Source organism: Tetrao urogallus (assembly GCF_951394365.1).
Source record: "Tetrao urogallus genome assembly, chromosome: 19".
Taxonomy (NCBI): Eukaryota; Metazoa; Chordata; class Aves; order Galliformes; family Phasianidae; genus Tetrao; species Tetrao urogallus.
The window spans coordinates 6,331,395-6,347,522 of record NC_136832.1 but is presented as its reverse complement, the minus strand read 5'-3'; the positions used below and the strand labels follow the sequence as shown (position 1 = coordinate 6,347,522).

The 16,128-nt window shown below is 45.2% G+C and overlaps 1 protein-coding gene across 2 annotated transcripts in view; it reads right to left on the bottom strand.

Moving 5' to 3' along the window:
• PRRC2B (proline rich coiled-coil 2B) overlaps positions 1-11,732 on the bottom strand; it is a gene marked incomplete at both ends in the record, with an annotated part of 30,532 nt that extends 18,800 nt beyond the window's left edge. For both annotated transcript variants that reach the window (XM_079544767.1, XM_079544768.1), the window contains 12 exons: positions 1,660-1,844; positions 2,514-2,829; positions 3,198-3,390; positions 3,734-3,824; positions 4,395-4,537; positions 4,927-5,048; positions 5,465-5,706; positions 6,381-6,524; positions 9,164-9,236; positions 10,223-10,325; positions 10,540-10,717; positions 11,618-11,732. In XM_079544767.1, the coding sequence (XP_079400893.1) occupies positions 1,660-1,844; positions 2,514-2,829; positions 3,198-3,390; positions 3,734-3,824; positions 4,395-4,537; positions 4,927-5,048; positions 5,465-5,706; positions 6,381-6,524; positions 9,164-9,236; positions 10,223-10,325; positions 10,540-10,717; positions 11,618-11,732 (1,905 nt within the window). The remainder of the gene's footprint in view (positions 1-1,659; positions 1,845-2,513; positions 2,830-3,197; positions 3,391-3,733; positions 3,825-4,394; positions 4,538-4,926; positions 5,049-5,464; positions 5,707-6,380; positions 6,525-9,163; positions 9,237-10,222; positions 10,326-10,539; positions 10,718-11,617) is intronic.
• Positions 11,733-16,128: the final 4,396 nt, after the last annotated feature.

The following is a 16,128-nucleotide window of genomic DNA, read 5'->3' as shown; positions in this document are numbered from 1 at the left end:
ATTGTTTACAAAAAGGCAATCCCTAATACGGAGCAAGAGGCAAACTGATATCTGAAAGCCATTATGGCTGGAGAGAAAAATAAGATAAACACAAAGATTAAGTTCCTACTCTTCCAGGATCCTGGATAAAGTATCTCATAAAAGACAGCACTGATGGCATTAACTTTTTCCTTTCATGAAACCACTGTCACAAAAGCAGCAATACAAGCCACCCAAAATACGGCCTGCCTCATACATACTAACAGCACAAAGGGTGGGAGAAAACACAATGAAAATTTAATGCTCTTCTAGTAACAATGACCTGAGGTATTAAACAGTGCAACAGCAAAGACACCCAATTATTTTAGCTTCAGAGCATCTCTTAGAAAGAGCAACACCAGCAACATTTACTTCTGCATATTTGATTCATGAAAATGTCACGGGCAATAGCCAAGAGAGTAATTAAGCTTCCAAGCAAAAGCTTAATCTTCACCTCCTCGCTAAGGTTTGCAGCAGTTGATAATATCATATTTCAAATGGTTATTCTATCAAGACTGACAATTAATTCTGTGTTATCACAAGCCTGAGTACTGCTGCTGCCCTAAGGGGAGAGGCTTGCTGCAGCAGGGAGAGCTGGACAGCACACACGACATATACAGTACTGTAAAGCTGAGAAAGAGGTAAGTCACATGAAGCAATTCAGACAGGTTTCTCAGTGCCCAGAAAGAACTGTCAATGAAACAAAACAGAAACAAACACATACTTGAGGTACAAAGAAAATAATGATCAACAAGAGCTCACAGAAAAAAAAGATCAAGCAGAAAATTAGAGCAGATGTAAAAAAATCCCCTCCCTCTGCAGGAGGAAGTGGAACAAGGATACCACTTTATACCACTCACATTCAGTCCAGAAGCAGAGGTCAAACCACCTGTCAACTTAAGCACAGTTTGACCCTGGCAGGCGAATGGTTACCCACACCCAGGAGGGTAAGCATACAGCAATATAACATCAAGTGCAAACGGCTGGTCCCCAAATAAATCATCTTCCTTTCCCTTAGCTGCATATTCAGCACTGTGTCACTGCAGCAGTGCTGAAGAGCACCAGCTTCTATCCTGTGCCATGGAATAAGAACAGGTGTTCACCAGGTTTACTACCAGCCAAAAGTGTTAGGTACTTTGCTGGATCTTTAAGTACCAACATAGCCACTGCTGCTTTTTAACCCTGGACACAGAAGGGTGAAAGTCTCTGGCTTTCAGCAGATGCACACATTTGCAAACCAGAGCTCTGCCACACACCACACAGTCCTAAAATGTCACACTGTCAGGAGATGCAGAGACAACAGTGCCAGACAAGTCGACATTTCTGACAGCAGCGTCTACTTTTCTCCCAGGCAAGTGATAAACCTGGCCTGCCCACGCCTCTCCCCAGTCACAGAAAGCTGTTAGCTGTTACAACAGCTCCAGCACGAGGCAAAAAAATCATGTAATCTACGTAGAGAGCCCTTTCACACATGTTACACAGTCAACATCTGTGATCAAGAACAGGGAAAAATGCTGGAGGAGAACCAGCAGTTGTCACCTCCCAGCCCAAGGATTGGTTGGTTACCTAACACTGATGGCACTGAAAATCAGACAGACAACTGTTATGTGGGGATCCAAAGAAGTGGGGAAGGAGTATCACACCTATTACCTGCTGCTGTTGCCTCTGGAATCGTGGAGGAAGAGACTTCTGGTATTTGTTGAATTCCTGTGCTGGGGATGGAGCTTCCCTGAGCTCCTCCTCACTGCTGCTTTGGGGTGCTGCTGGGGCAGGAGTCTCCTCTTCCAGATAGCCAGAGACATCCTGTGTGTGAAACTCAGGGGTTGCTGGAGAGAGGAAAACAAGCCTCGTTGAGTCCTGCCCATGATACAGCTTGTGTGTACATCACCACATATAGCAAAATATATCAAACTGCAGGCACGTCCTGATTGTGTGCTGAACTGATTGTCCTGATTGTGGCTGAACTGAACTTTTATTACAGTCACATGTAGCACCTCACACTCTGTGATCTGCCCTGACTGTTCTTGTTTTAGTGATAGATTTTGAGATTCCCTTCTGCTATCAGCCTTCTGCTTCAGCACAGTGGAACAAAGTTCATTTGCTCTGCTACTCCTTACACTTGTCAGCACTTCCCAATAAAATGATTTTGTGATCAGTGGCCTCATCACAAATAGCATCATCCAACCATGAGAATTCTAGGAGGCCCATTCCAACAAGATCTCTGACAGCACAGCTCATTGAGCATGGTTAAAATAACCAAAGAAGTTTGTGCTTGTTTTAATAGCAAAGTTGCTTTTTTTTTTTTTTTTTTCCTCATCTCCCCTCAAGCGAACCCTCATCATCAATCCAAAATCTCCACAGAATACATGAGGCAGCTCATCTCTTAGGCACCATCCCAAATGCTCCCTCTCCCAGGAACTCCCTCACAATTCAAGGGAAATATCAGCACAATAGCAAGAAAACCAGTTTTTACAAGGCAAGTAATGCTTCTGTACCTCTACGCAAAACATGACCATTTTCTTGCACAGCAGTTTTCTCTGTGTTTGGGGGTCGCAGGTCTTCACTCTCTGTGTGTTTCTGGGTCTCCCCACTCTTTTGAGCCAGTTTGCATTTCTGATCAAGTTGCTTCAGCTTGGCAGCACAGGCTGCCAGCCGCTCCTCCCTGGCTCGCCGCTCCTCCTCCTCCCGTCGCTTCCTGGCTCGTTCAACAGCCTCAGAGATCTCAGAGTGCACAAACTTCTGTCTCACTGGCACTTTTTCTTCTTTATCTTCAAGGGACTGCTGTCTGAGAGCACTTCCCTGTGAGGGCTTCTGCCGAAGGAAAAACACTTCTCAGTAAGCATGACTCAAATGTATCCTCTACCTCGAGCTCTGCATCCCGCGATGGGAAAAATCCCCTCTTGCCAGCTGTCACCTTCCCTATCCTCACGCACACAAATCCCCTTTCAGTGAGGAGTTACTGCTATCTACTTTAGTATTTCCATTTTTTGTCTGACAACCCCACTGCGTGGCACCAGCTTCAATTTTCTCTTGCTAGTGGCAGTGCAGTACACATAAGCAAAGAATTGAGAAATTCCTCAACACGCCATTCTCAGTAGTGTCTGGGAGATCTTTTAAGGACACCGATGTCACATCCACTAGCTCAACAGAACGAGCCCACCCACGTGAGCTCAAACTACCTGGTATTCAGACGTAGAGTTCCAGCCATTGATCTTCCTTGGAGGCTGCTGTGAATCCTGCACTTTCCGGACTGATCGGGACAAACCAACTGAGTCGCTCCAGTTTTTTCCTTCCTCCAAGGTGTGTTTGACATCTGCACTGTCTGCGGAGCTCATAGACAACTGCCGCTGCCTTCTGGGATCCCAGCTGTTCCTGTCATAAAAAAACCCAAAGATTTGCTATTACATTTCCAACTTGCCTCAAAAAGCACTTGCAGACTTCCTCATCAAGCGGCAATGACAACTGACTGTAACAGAAACAAAGGATCTAAACAGAAACACCAGTCCAAGCAATGGGCTTTTCTTCCTAAGGTGCTCTAGGAGTTACATCACTGCTGTGCAGGTTGACAAAGGTGAGACACTTGGCACTTAGCTCCATGACCCATGCACAGCCCTGAGGTCCATTCAAAGACAGGCATGTGGAGTCAACAAAAATCTCAGTGTAAGGCAGGGGGGGGAAAATCAACCTCATGGATGTGGATGCAGCCAGTTCTTACCACTTCTGCCGTCCATCTTTAAGAGATTCTTCTTCTTCCTCATCTTCACTAAACTTCAGTTTCTCAGAGTAATCCACTTCATCATGAATGCCTGAGAAGGCAGAATTGGAAAAGGGGCATGTCAGAGGAAAGAAACCTGGCCTCAAAAAGCTCATGACTTTTCTGGCGCTGAAATAGAATGCTATTTTGAAAACTAAATGTCCAGCACCTGGAAATTATATGATTACCAAGAACTCACACTGCTAAACAGCAGGTTGGTCCCAAAAGAGAAGCTGTAAACAGCCTGGGGAAGAAGGCTGCAAGTAAAGAGACAGCCATCAAGCTAGACTGCATAACTACACATCGCCGTAACTGCAAATATAGGACTAACTCTCCACTGCTCTTGTACCCTACTGCTGCTTGGTGTTTTCAGCTTTTAGGAGTCTTCAGATCCAGTTCCTATAGTACTGTGATGGAAGGATCAGAAGGATCCATTGTGTCATCATGTACACCAAGAGCACCTAACAGCTGCACTGACCACCCTTTCCTTCCCCTCATCCATTCTACAATAGTGAAACAGAGCCACTAGAACTTTCTGGCAATTCCACGCTGCAGGGAGCAGCAATTACTTTGCTTTACCTGCCAAGTCATTGCTCGAAGCTAAAGGACAGAGGTACTTTACCTGCCCATCCATCATCCGCATCGTTATCTAGTTCATCCAGCCCCTTCAGGTTCTCTGCGTTGATGATGGTGGGTCGAGGCGCTCTCTCTACCAGCTGCCGAAGTGGACGTGCTGGGCGAGACAGGCCAAGCCTGTTCTCTTTTCTACAGGGAGATGCAAAAATATTGGTCAGACATAAAGGAACGTGTAGCTGACTTTGTAACAGTGAATCAGTCATTTCTATTAAGCACATAGAAGGAATTTGAGTATCTCTCCCTGTTCAGCAAAACTTCTCTTCACTATCTACACGGTACTCATTTCCTAGGGCTGCAAACCTTCCAGTCCACAGTCACACACACCTACTTTATACATCTACCTGCTCCAGAGGCACACAGTGCTCAGTGTCCTGCAACATTTCAGGTGCTGCTGTAATTAGAGCAAAGCACTGACCACTTGGATTTTCTCTGGCTACCTACAACTTCACCCACACGGCAAGCATAAGGCTTGTGTCACACACCAAGCCTCTCAAGTGGGACAGTCATGGCAACCTTACCCATCCTGGTCATTCATCTGGTATTGTCTGAAAGGGACACGGGGCTCAAGCCGAAGCTGAGGAACAGGGAAAGACCCTCGGTCCAATGGTGCAGGGGTCTCGGATGGCTGTTGTGGACACATCTGGAACAAGACAAAACAGAAGAGCCTGTATTTTCACTGCCACAAGCAGGCTTACCCAGATTAGATTACACACAGGCACAGCAGTTGCAACTATGCAAAGTTAAAACAAATGTTTAGTGTCTGGCTGGCTAACAGATACGTTACCTCTCCAGCTCTAGAAAAGCACGAACTTTTCCTTGGGCTGAGCAACACTACAGCAGTTTCGTTTCTCCCTGGAGCACGTAAGTGCTACACTACTCTAACTTGAAAGGGTAAACATACAATAGGGAACGCTAAAAATAGATGAAGGATCCTTGAGCAAGTTCCAGGAACCAACTGAGAGACTAGAGAAATGCTATCTTAGCTGACTTTCTCAACACACATAGGCACTGCGAGAATCAAAGACATAACAGGGCTTTGTGAGAAGTGCAACTTACAAAAGCAGGTAGCATGTCATGGTACGTAGGTGGCTGGTAGACATTTCCCATGAACTGCGAAGCCCCTTTGCGGACAGGCTGAGCTGGGCGGAGGGACGGCTCCTTCGCATCGCTGGCACTCACTGAGGAGGGGGCTCCGTCTCCAGTGCTAGAGGTCTTGCTGCCCAGCTCAGCAGGGGAGGCGGTCAGAGATGTGGCAGAGGTGATGTTCCTCCCACCGCCCTCCCTCCAACTTGTGACATCTGGAAAGGAGGTGACAACTATGTTAACATTTGTGAATGCGGTCACTTCACCAGAAACACAACACTGAAATACTCTGGTCAAGCCCTAATTACACTTGAGAATATAGAAAAACATCAGGGACCAAGGAAAATTTCCAGACATTATTTTTCCCAAGAGACCAGGAGCATCAGCTGCTGCTAGGTAATTACTGCACCAGTGGTGTCCTTATTTGTCAATAAGGTTCAATTTCAACCAGAACTCCTCCACCCATCTCCACAGTCCTCATTCTGCAAAATTAAAGGCAATTAGATCAAACACAAACACTCAGAGACAGAACTAAACCACACGCTCACTTCACCTGCAACTCTCCCTTACCCTGAGGGAAGATACCTGTTTTGCAGCATCACTATATTAGAAGTCGCAGAACAAAGCCAACCCTCCCTACTTCCATACACAGCAGTTTTAATGAATAACTATGGTATATTACAATCCATATTAGCAGACTGGAAGATACAACACGAGCACCGAATATCATGATCTTTACATACAAATCCACAGTCTTTGCTAAGCAACACCAGCTTACAACAAAAGTAGGGACAGAATATTGGACAGGACTGTGAAATGGCACCCAAAACAAATCTATGGGATTCAGGTTCTGAGCTGGAGTCAGGCAAAAAAAACCATCTCCACTTACTCTGGGGGCGGAGGCTTGGTCCTGGCCCATACGACAGATCTAAGGCGCCCTTTTCTTTGCCAACCTTGTCCTGCTCGCCAGCTGCTTTCAGCGTCGGAAATTCCTCGGGAGAGAAGGATAACAGTCGGCTTGAGGCCCTTGAACCTGTCAGACAAGTAAGTGTGGGACTCAGATCTTTCCACTCTTCCAGCTCCCTTATGAGATCACCCTGAAAACACGTTTCCCAAGAATCGGTGCACCCAGCAAATTTAAGCCCAAACTGCTAACATATCTGCACCTCAGATCACATCCAAAATGCTTTCAGAAACTGTCACCAACACTACAACAGACATCCTCACCAAATACTTCCACACTTCTGAGATTTTCACTTGATCTCTCATGTTCAACAAAGTCAGAGCAAACTTTCTCAGCTTTCAATTTTTGTTTTTGTGCAGCACAAAACTCACACTGAGGCAGGAATACAAATTCTGCAAGATGACTTATAAATGATATTCTCTTATCAAGGTTTTGACACTTCTATTCAGGCTTCTACTCAAATCTCACTCCACTGGGGAACTCTATTGTTAAGATTTCTGGCAATAGAGTTGGTGAAAGTCCACAGATAAGGACTAAGTGCTATATGCTATTTCCCAGCCCTCCTCCTCGCTGCAGCATTCTTAAGATGCAGATCACTAGCCAGAGCAGGCCAGGTTCATCTTCTGTCATTGGAAGACTGCTCTGCTGAGTCACCAGCGACCCTAAAATGAAAGCTCTCTCTCTTATGAAGATCTGGCACTGACTGGAAAACAAAACACAGCAGTTCTCCTAAATTTGTTAACACTGACTAAAAAGAATTTGTCTGCATTTTTGCATTACTCTTCTTCTGTTTCTTTGTGTTACCTGGCTAATCCTCCTTCAGAATAATCTCATTAGAAGCATCAGCAGTGACTACTGAAGACCTAACAAAAGAGTTTAATCTTGACTCTTTAGGGGCAAAGATAGGAGGACTGGCTTAAGTCAGCTGCACCTTCTGGAATCTGCACGCTGCACAACATCTCCCTCCTGAAGATTTCCAGACAAGATGCTGCCAACTGCCGAGTATAACATCAGCTGACACGTGTTAAGAGTGCATCTTTTCTACTGCCTTCTAACGAATTAGAATAACAATGAGAACATTAACAACATTTAACTGTCTTTCACGACAAACTCCTCCATCCCAATCCCTAGGCAGCATTAGTTTTTCCCTGTGGGTAGGGCTACACAATATAATGACCGTTAATGGGCAGGCATTAACAATTTGCACTGTAATCCTAGGCAGCATCACACTGAGAAAAGTTTGGTGTCTGTTTTAGTATTGGTTTGTTTCTTTCGTAGTTTTGCCTTTCCCTCCCTGGAAATGCCCCTTCAATGGAAGAAACAGGCACAGAGCAGTTCATCTGTAATTTACTACATCACAGCAGTCTGAGATACGCCCCTCTCAGAGAGAAAGATTTAACAGCAGTGACACCTAGAAGAGCCAACAGCAAAACACCTCTCTGTCAGTACTACTAGAAAAATAACTGCTCACTGCCAGAAAAGAGGTGCATGAATGGGGTGGCCCGGTAAATCCTTTTAGCCAGATTTCTGATGCTTTTAATTCAATCACCTTCTAGTTAAGCTGCTCTTTAGTCACATATGCAGCTCTTTTCTTGAACTGAGAACACTGATAAGACTTCGATAAGAACACCGATAAGACTGACCTACAATGAACTTTCAAAAAATCTATAAATTGTTAGAAAATCAAATTTCAAGAGGACTGCACAGGAAGGAGGTCTGCAGAGTCTAAAAAACATATCAATTAACCAAACAGCCTTTGCACTGTCCATCAACTGCAAGCAAGCACAAGTTTCTGTTCTAACATTTCACCTTTGAGAAACACCCTCTCACTAAGCAACCCAATTTAGGATAAGCTTGTTCCCTCCATTACTGCAATCTGTGGTTATTTCAGTTCTTTGGGGAAAAAAAGAAAACGAAGAAAAACCACTGCAGTTTCACCGGGTGTCTCATGGCTTCCAGTCTATCCAGATTAAACTCTGGAACTGAGCTGCTACTCTCACCAGTTTTAATGGTAGTACTAGAAATTACCTTGTGTGTGGAAGTAAATGCATCTGAAGGCAAGTAACTCCAGGATCCTTAGTCAAGCAAACTTTATTAACATTGTTCCAGGATCCTTAGTCAAGCAAAAGTGGTAAGCTGCAGTTACCAAGGGAGACATCAGGCATCAGCTGAGGTGTAAGCAAATGCATGCTGCAGCAGTGCAGTGCCATTTCCACCACAGTCCCTTCACCAAAGGAAAATGCATACAGCCTCCCTGAACATTAACCATTACAGGCTTATTCCAACCACCTCGCTACGCCAGGCTTCCCGTGCTACCAGCCATGGAAACACCATCATTTCCAGCCTCTGACGTGTTGTTTTCTCCTAATCCAACCCCCTTCCTCCTCCACTCTTTTTTTCTGCTTCTTTTTCAACACTGCTCTGGACTGAGGAAGATGGCACCGGCACTCTGGTTCAGAGCACCAACAGGCCATGCTCTGCTCAAGCTGTGCCTTGCGCTTGACAGACATGAACTGACACAGTTGCACCATTCCAGCCAACAAACTATGCAGATTCAAAACAGGACTCATGTGGCCTCACTGCACTGTAACCAACACAGCTGTGTGCCATTAGGCACCAGTCTAGACAGGGAGGGCAGAAAGATGCCCAACCCAACTCATGCCTGAGAGAAGAATGTATCCAGCTTCCTTTCTGTTGATCATACTCACCACCTTCTAGTCCTGCTGGCTTTCCATTCAGCTGTGCCCATGACTTTGGTCCACCTGGCACTGAATTTGTACTCTGAAAATACAATGAAGTCAAAACAAAACCAAAACAAACGAACAAAATGCTCAAAGATAAGTTAATTACTCCTCACTTCCTGGGTAGTACCTGCCACAGGTACCCAGGTTTCACCGAGGTGCCACTGGCTACCACAGGTCTCCCCAGTTTCTTGCTGGGGCTTAAGTCAACTGCACCCCACTCCAGTGCACTATGATGCTACACTGAAAATACTCTTCTGCTCTGCCTTTTAACTCTGTACTCTTGTCACCTCCACCAACTATCTTCTCAAACCATTCTTCTTCCTTTCCTACCTCTAATCAAGCTTTCTCTTTGTTTTGTTGCATTTTCCCAAACTGGAGGTCTTAATCTTCCAGATTTGTTCCATGCTATGCCTCAACTTGAAGGCTATCCTGTTTCTCATGCATTAACTACTCTCTTCCTCTTCAAATCATAACTTGTCCTAATTTTCCTGAACCTCTAGGGCTAGAACTGGAAGTATGAGATCCACAGCACAGGGGGACAGGTCCTTGCACTCTCTGAGGAAGCTTTCTTACTTGCCAGTAGTTTTTTCAGGTCCTGACACTGGCTACTTCTCCCACATGACCACATCTCTTCTTATCAAGTCTCATCAGGCTGGGAGCAAGAGCTGGATCTGTTGTCACCAAGCGACACTTGAATTAGACCCAAAGAAAAATGGTTTACAAGTGCTAACCAGCCATCCCACATTCCAGCCATTCTTTTTAGATGGAAGCTAGACTTTCCCCACACACTTGAAAGGTACAGAGGTAATGCTCACAAAATTATACTGTAACTGCAGCACAGCATTCCTGAGGCACAGCAACTTGGAGTCAAGAGTCAATTGTAGAAGAATTGATTACACAGCAGCTGTTCTGTAAGTTATAGCCTGCCAATTCTTACTTGCACATGGCAACAGAGACAATTAAAGGAAACCCTCAAGCTGACTGGGCACAGGGGAAACAACGACAGAGACTGCTTGTGCCTACCTCCTGAGCGATTGACTGTGTCGGCTTCTGTAAATTGGAGACAGATTTCTGCAAACCCTGCTGCAGCAGCGACTCCTGCAGCTGTGCAGCCGTCGCACTGGAACTGGGAAAGAACAGCAGAGGTGAGATCAAACTGAAAGGAGGGCAAGACAACAAACAACTCTGGCAATAAAACAGCTGCTAAATATCAAGCTACTTTTGGTTTTGCACTGTCCTGAAAAACAGAGCTGATCTTTCCAAGTTCAACACAGCATAGCAGTGCAAAACTACTGCTGCCACTTGCCTGACAAAGCATAGCAAAAAGCAGTTCTACCTACCTCTTTTGGTCTGATTGATCCTGCTTGTTTGCCCATCCTGTACCGTCTTTGGGTACTATAACGATGTTGGGGTCGTTTCCTTTGTTCTCAGACTTCAAGCTAGGCAAGTTTGCAGGAGGTGGCATGCGCCGAGCAGCAGCAACTTTTCCAAGACTCTGTAAGCCATGTCTAGGAATAACTAGTGAGAAGGGAACACAAGAAATCACACATTGGCTATATCCTGCTAGCTCAGTAATCTCAACTGGTGTTCTAAAAGAACTGTACAATAATCAGAACCACTGTGCTATTCATAAAATTGACAGTCAACAAAAAGTAAGCTCATTTCCCTCAATATCACCACAAAGCAGCCATGTATTGTAGCAGACAGCTAATAGGCAGCAACCTACAATGGAGGGGAAGGAGGACAAGTAATCATTCCTTAAAGAACACACCCAATCTTTCAGCTAATGGTGCAGGTAAATACTTCTCTTCCATTTCAAACAGAGGCAGGATTCTCACTTTCACAGCTTGGGGAAAAGAGCCAACCAAGCCCATCTCTTGGGATGGACCGGACATCTACCCCAGGAATCCTGAGGTCTAGATTCTCCCAACTCTACTCATCAAGTCGCATTTACTAAGCTGATACTTCGTTTTTCTACTCAAGCATCAAATCCAGAGCCTTTCCAGATAACCCATTCCTGTTTTATTTTCCACACCACCATCCTCTTTTTGATCACGCTTCCACTGCAAAACTAACACAGGCTCTTCCTTGTGAACCCTCAGCACACAAGTTCTGACCACTTTAAGGTACTTCAATCAGCTTAACTGCCCTATTCTACAACAACAGGTCTGCAACCTGACCAATTCATAGCACGGACATGGGCTATAAGAAAAGGCCCGCAGTCTCCCAGGTGCTTTGCCAGAATTCCTCCATGACTCTAAGATAACAGCAGCTCAGTAGCAAAACCAATTGTTTTCCTTCAAGTCTAGATACCAACAGTTCAGTAACCCTGCTGCTCCCCATTAGGCATCCTATCCAACATAAATAGCTCTGCAACAGCTTAGAGGATCGCAGAAGATTCCTGAAGGTGCTCCTTACCTGTAGTTCTGATAGCTTCTATTGACTTTCCTTTATACTTATCAAACAGGCTGAGAGTCGAGTACTTGCTTTTCCCATCCTTTCCCTTGGTTATTTGCCCCAAACGATCGGACATTGCGATGAAATGTCATCTAGTAAGGAAATTTCTCTGCGCCGCTCCCAATCTGCCTTTTAATGAAACAGAACCAGGAAAACGCCATCAGATTACCCAGCCACAGTCAAGTAAAAAGCACAACATGCACAACGTTAGAACTGCAGACAAACTCAGTGCTCCGACACTGGGCTTCACTACCATCTCCATCCCTCCTCCCAACTGCAAAAAGCTTGTGGGATTTATGATTCATAAACTACATTAAAATAACTGCAGGAACACATTTCTCATGGCATCTTTTTTTTCCTTCTGCCAACTCCAGCACTTCAAGAACAAAACTCCTTTAAGTATGAAAATACCAAGAGTGCGGTCAACTTGGTCCTTGTTAAAAGGATAGATCTTAACAATAAGCAGCCACACAATGACTCCTCAGGAAGAAAAAAAGTACGGTAACTTTTCCAACCCTGGAATTTATCACTGGGTTTCCCACTGAAGTCCTGGTAGCTGGGTTTGTTACATTTAAGACTACATTTACCGAAGGTAACAGAATTCTTTCCTCAAACTCTTCTCCCCTATCTGCTGGCTATAAGAAAGAGCTGAAGAGTCCAAAAAACAGCTCAAATGGAACAGGTTCAACAAACCCTGAAAATATTTTTTTGAAAAATATACTGTATTTTCTCTGTTCTGGCACCTTCAAGAACCACTTTTAGCTGTAAATGTGCTTTCCACAATAGGCATGGCTTGCTAATTTCTCACTCTGACTTCTGCCTGCACAAGGTGCTGTGATTCATACCCTTCACTCAAGCAGTCTCTGCTTTCTTTTTTGGGCCTAGGGCAAAGCTGAAACAGGGAATACAGATACTGCAGACAAACATTTATCTCAGAAAAGAAACCTTGCTTATTTTCAACAGATGTTTCTTTCAGGTATTTTATTTATAATTCCCTGTCCTCACTTTTCCACAAACCTAGAAGCTTAATCTATCCTCTTCACACGTCGTTTAGATTTCCAGATTTCTTCTTGTAAAATCTCCACTTTAAGCCTAGAACTGCTGGCAGTTGTATTATACCATCTGCCAGGTCATATCTTACAGTTGCAACTGTGTTTTGGAGTAACAAAACGCTGTATTACATATCAGACCTACCCACCCTTCACTCTTTCTGAAACTCATCTAGCTGAAAGCACGCTCTCAGTGCAGCCAGAAATCATTCAGCATTCTGAAAGAGCCCATCTCTGACCAGAGGCTACAACTTCTCCCATAGTAACACCTTATCAAACACCATTTCTGGGTAAGAGGATTAGTCCATGGCATTATAAACAAGATAAGCCTTCCACAACCATGCTGGAGTCAGTTTCAGAATGCACTGCAAACCTGCAGAGAGCCAAGCAAAGCCTACCTAAAGATTGCTGCCAGGGAGTTTCAAACCAATAAACCTGGCACCTTGCAGTGAATGCCCTGCAGTGCAGGGATTTAAACCAGGAGCAAAATGATTTGGTGCGTTAGGCAGCAAGTAGATAGAGAAGCATTTTCTGTCACTGAGTAATAGCATCCACACGATGCTCCAAAACACCACCAGGTTCCTCCAGAAGCCCCTCACAGCCAGACTACCACTCTGGGCTGCAGCATGAAGCCTGCAGAGGCAGCAGTGCTGACCAGCATCCCCAGATCACCTTCTCCTGCAGAGCAGCAAAAGGATCTTTGGCTCCAGTCTGGTTCCATCTTTGCCTGGATGATCACCATGCGCCAAAGAAAACTCACTTCCCCATTTCCACCATACTTTATCAGTAGGATAAATATAAAAGAGAAAGGGAAAACACTGTGTTTTGAGCAGACGTAGCGGGAAAGTAGATACTGCATTGAACAATGCCCTGTTTGAACCAGCAGGGTTGCAGGCAGTGTGAATAGCAGAGTGAACCGTGCACCATCCCACAGCCAGCTCACCTGCAGGTATGCACTGAGCCCCAAGGTGAGAGCTGGCCTGGACCCCACCAACTCTGCTTCAGTCTCACAAATCCCAAGCAATAACGTCCATTTTAAGGTTTAGAAAACCTCAAACGAGCTCAAATTCTCAGGTATTATAAAAAAAAAAACAAAAAAACAACAGCTATCACATCAGGTTCAGGAATTAGCTAGTTAACAGAAAAGCCCCAAGTTCCTGAAAGTCAGCATGCAAACACCATATGGGTAATGGTGCCAAAGAGAAACCCTGACAACCACTTATGTAACTGGGTCTCAGCTGCCTCCTGATTACATCTGATATCATTAGAAGGATGCAGGAGGAATAAACAACTACTTCAGTGCAGAGGATCTGGGGTCACTCTGGGAACGTGCTGGGAAAGAACCCCCTGTCAAACTCTCTGGGACAGCCACAGCTGTTGTCAGGGTAAGCAAAATTCACAACTACTTTGAACTCCTTCAACGCTTTGAAGCTGAAAATGTGAAATGCAGCTCTGTTTGTGTGTTACACAGCAGCACGAACTGCAAAGGGGAACACAAGTCCACGGGGAAGTGAGGGATTTCTGCATGCAAAAAGGTTACAGCGGTGCTGAGCCCCATGGCAGCCACCCCACCAGCAGGACGGAGTTGTCCCTGGGTCACCTGGCACTGTGTCACACACACAGCCTCTAAAGGCCATCACGACACTGCCCTATTTTCCCAACACACAGCCCGACAGGGAATCCAGGCAGAGACTGTCAAAGCCTTCCAGTCTCGCATAGCAAAGCAGTTTCTGAGAAAAATCAAGTTAATTGAGCCCTAAACTGCCAGCTCACATGATTATTAGGGGAGTTAGAACCAGAAGGCTGATGCTGACATGTGAAAACTGACAGCCTCTGACCTGTGGTCAGGGTTTCCGTGACCGACTGTTGACCCTAAAGAAAGCGTTATTCTCTGTTTTGTAGAACTAAAGATCCATCACTTACATTTCTGCAAGGTGTCCTTTGGGTTTACAGAGGTCTTTGGGGGAAGGTTTGCTATCAGCATTAGCACCCAGCTTAGCTCTTTCCATTCTCAGGACCAGCAATATCCAGAGACAGCACTAGAGTGTGAAATACTGAGCTTCTCAGAGGAATCTGAGCACACTGCAGCGTGACCAGTGACATCAGAGGCCCCAGGGCACAAACAACCTGCCAAAATTACTTTCTGGACAGAGAGCTCCTCTACCTCCACATCTTCATGTCCTCATCATGCTACCCTGAATCTGACCTGCAGGTACTGACACTGTCTAATTCATTTTAAAGGGATACATTTTTATCCAGACAGCTGTAAGTCCTGGAGCTGCAGCAGGGATCCACCGTGCACAGGGAGGCTGTCCTGCAAAAAGAGCCCTGGGAGAAGCTGGAGCTATTGGCACTGGTTAACAGCTGGAAACCTGGGAGCTGAACACACAACCAAAGGGAAAGACCCCTGACAAACAGGACTGCCTGCAAAGCTCTTTGTAAATTCCTGTAGGAAGGAAGGGCTGCTAGAGTTTTATTCACAAGACTTCAATAGAGCTCCAATACCTGGAAGGCAGCCAGCCTTAATTGAAAAGGGCAAACAGATTGATCAAAGGTAACACACACACACACACACAAAGGAAAAAAAAAAGAAGGAACCACATCAGCTCCTCGCACACCTCCAAGCACAATCACTTGGGCAAAGGCCTGGACTACTGCAGATTCTTTGCTGTAGACTTGCACTCCTTGCTCTTTGAACAGCAGCAGTCACAAACACAAAACAAAGCAACAGGGATGGAGATTAACACTGAAAAGGCTTTTCTTCAGATCAGGAAGACTCTTGACCATAAATTTTATATGAATTGCTAAGAAATTCACAGGTTGAAAGATCTGAATTGTACTTCCAGAACTGAGAAACTGCTTAGAGTTGATGTTAAACTGAAGTCTTCTGTGGTTTCTAACGTTACCTGTAACACGAAGCCTTCTCAAAAACATGGTATAGTTTTACAGATCAGTGGTGTTCGCTTTTCCTTAAATACATGCAGTCTTTTTTTTGCTACTAACCCTCAGAGCTAAACGTTTATCTGTCAGCAGGGAGACAGACTGCTTCTGGAACACGTCCCACCAAGAACCACCTATCCACGGAACAGTCACCACCTGCCTCTGCAATGAAAGATGCCACTGGCTGCCATTCCAAGAGCTTTGGTGAAACAGCACAACCAGCTGCTATCAGGGCTTGGTGCCAGATGCACTTTTGTCCTCTGGAAGTCCCGTTTGGGCCATGCAGGGATGACCACCGTGATGGGAAAGGGCCCATATGAGCAAGCAATTTCCAGGAGCCAGTGCTTGGTAAAGGGGGGATCATAGGGAGAATATCAGCATCCAAGTGTGAAGTCAATAGGATCTGCACAGAAGAGCTGTGCAGAAGACAGGCTGTACCAAAAGCCCAGGCCACAAGAAGCCTGTCTCTGCCAGTCTGTCGCA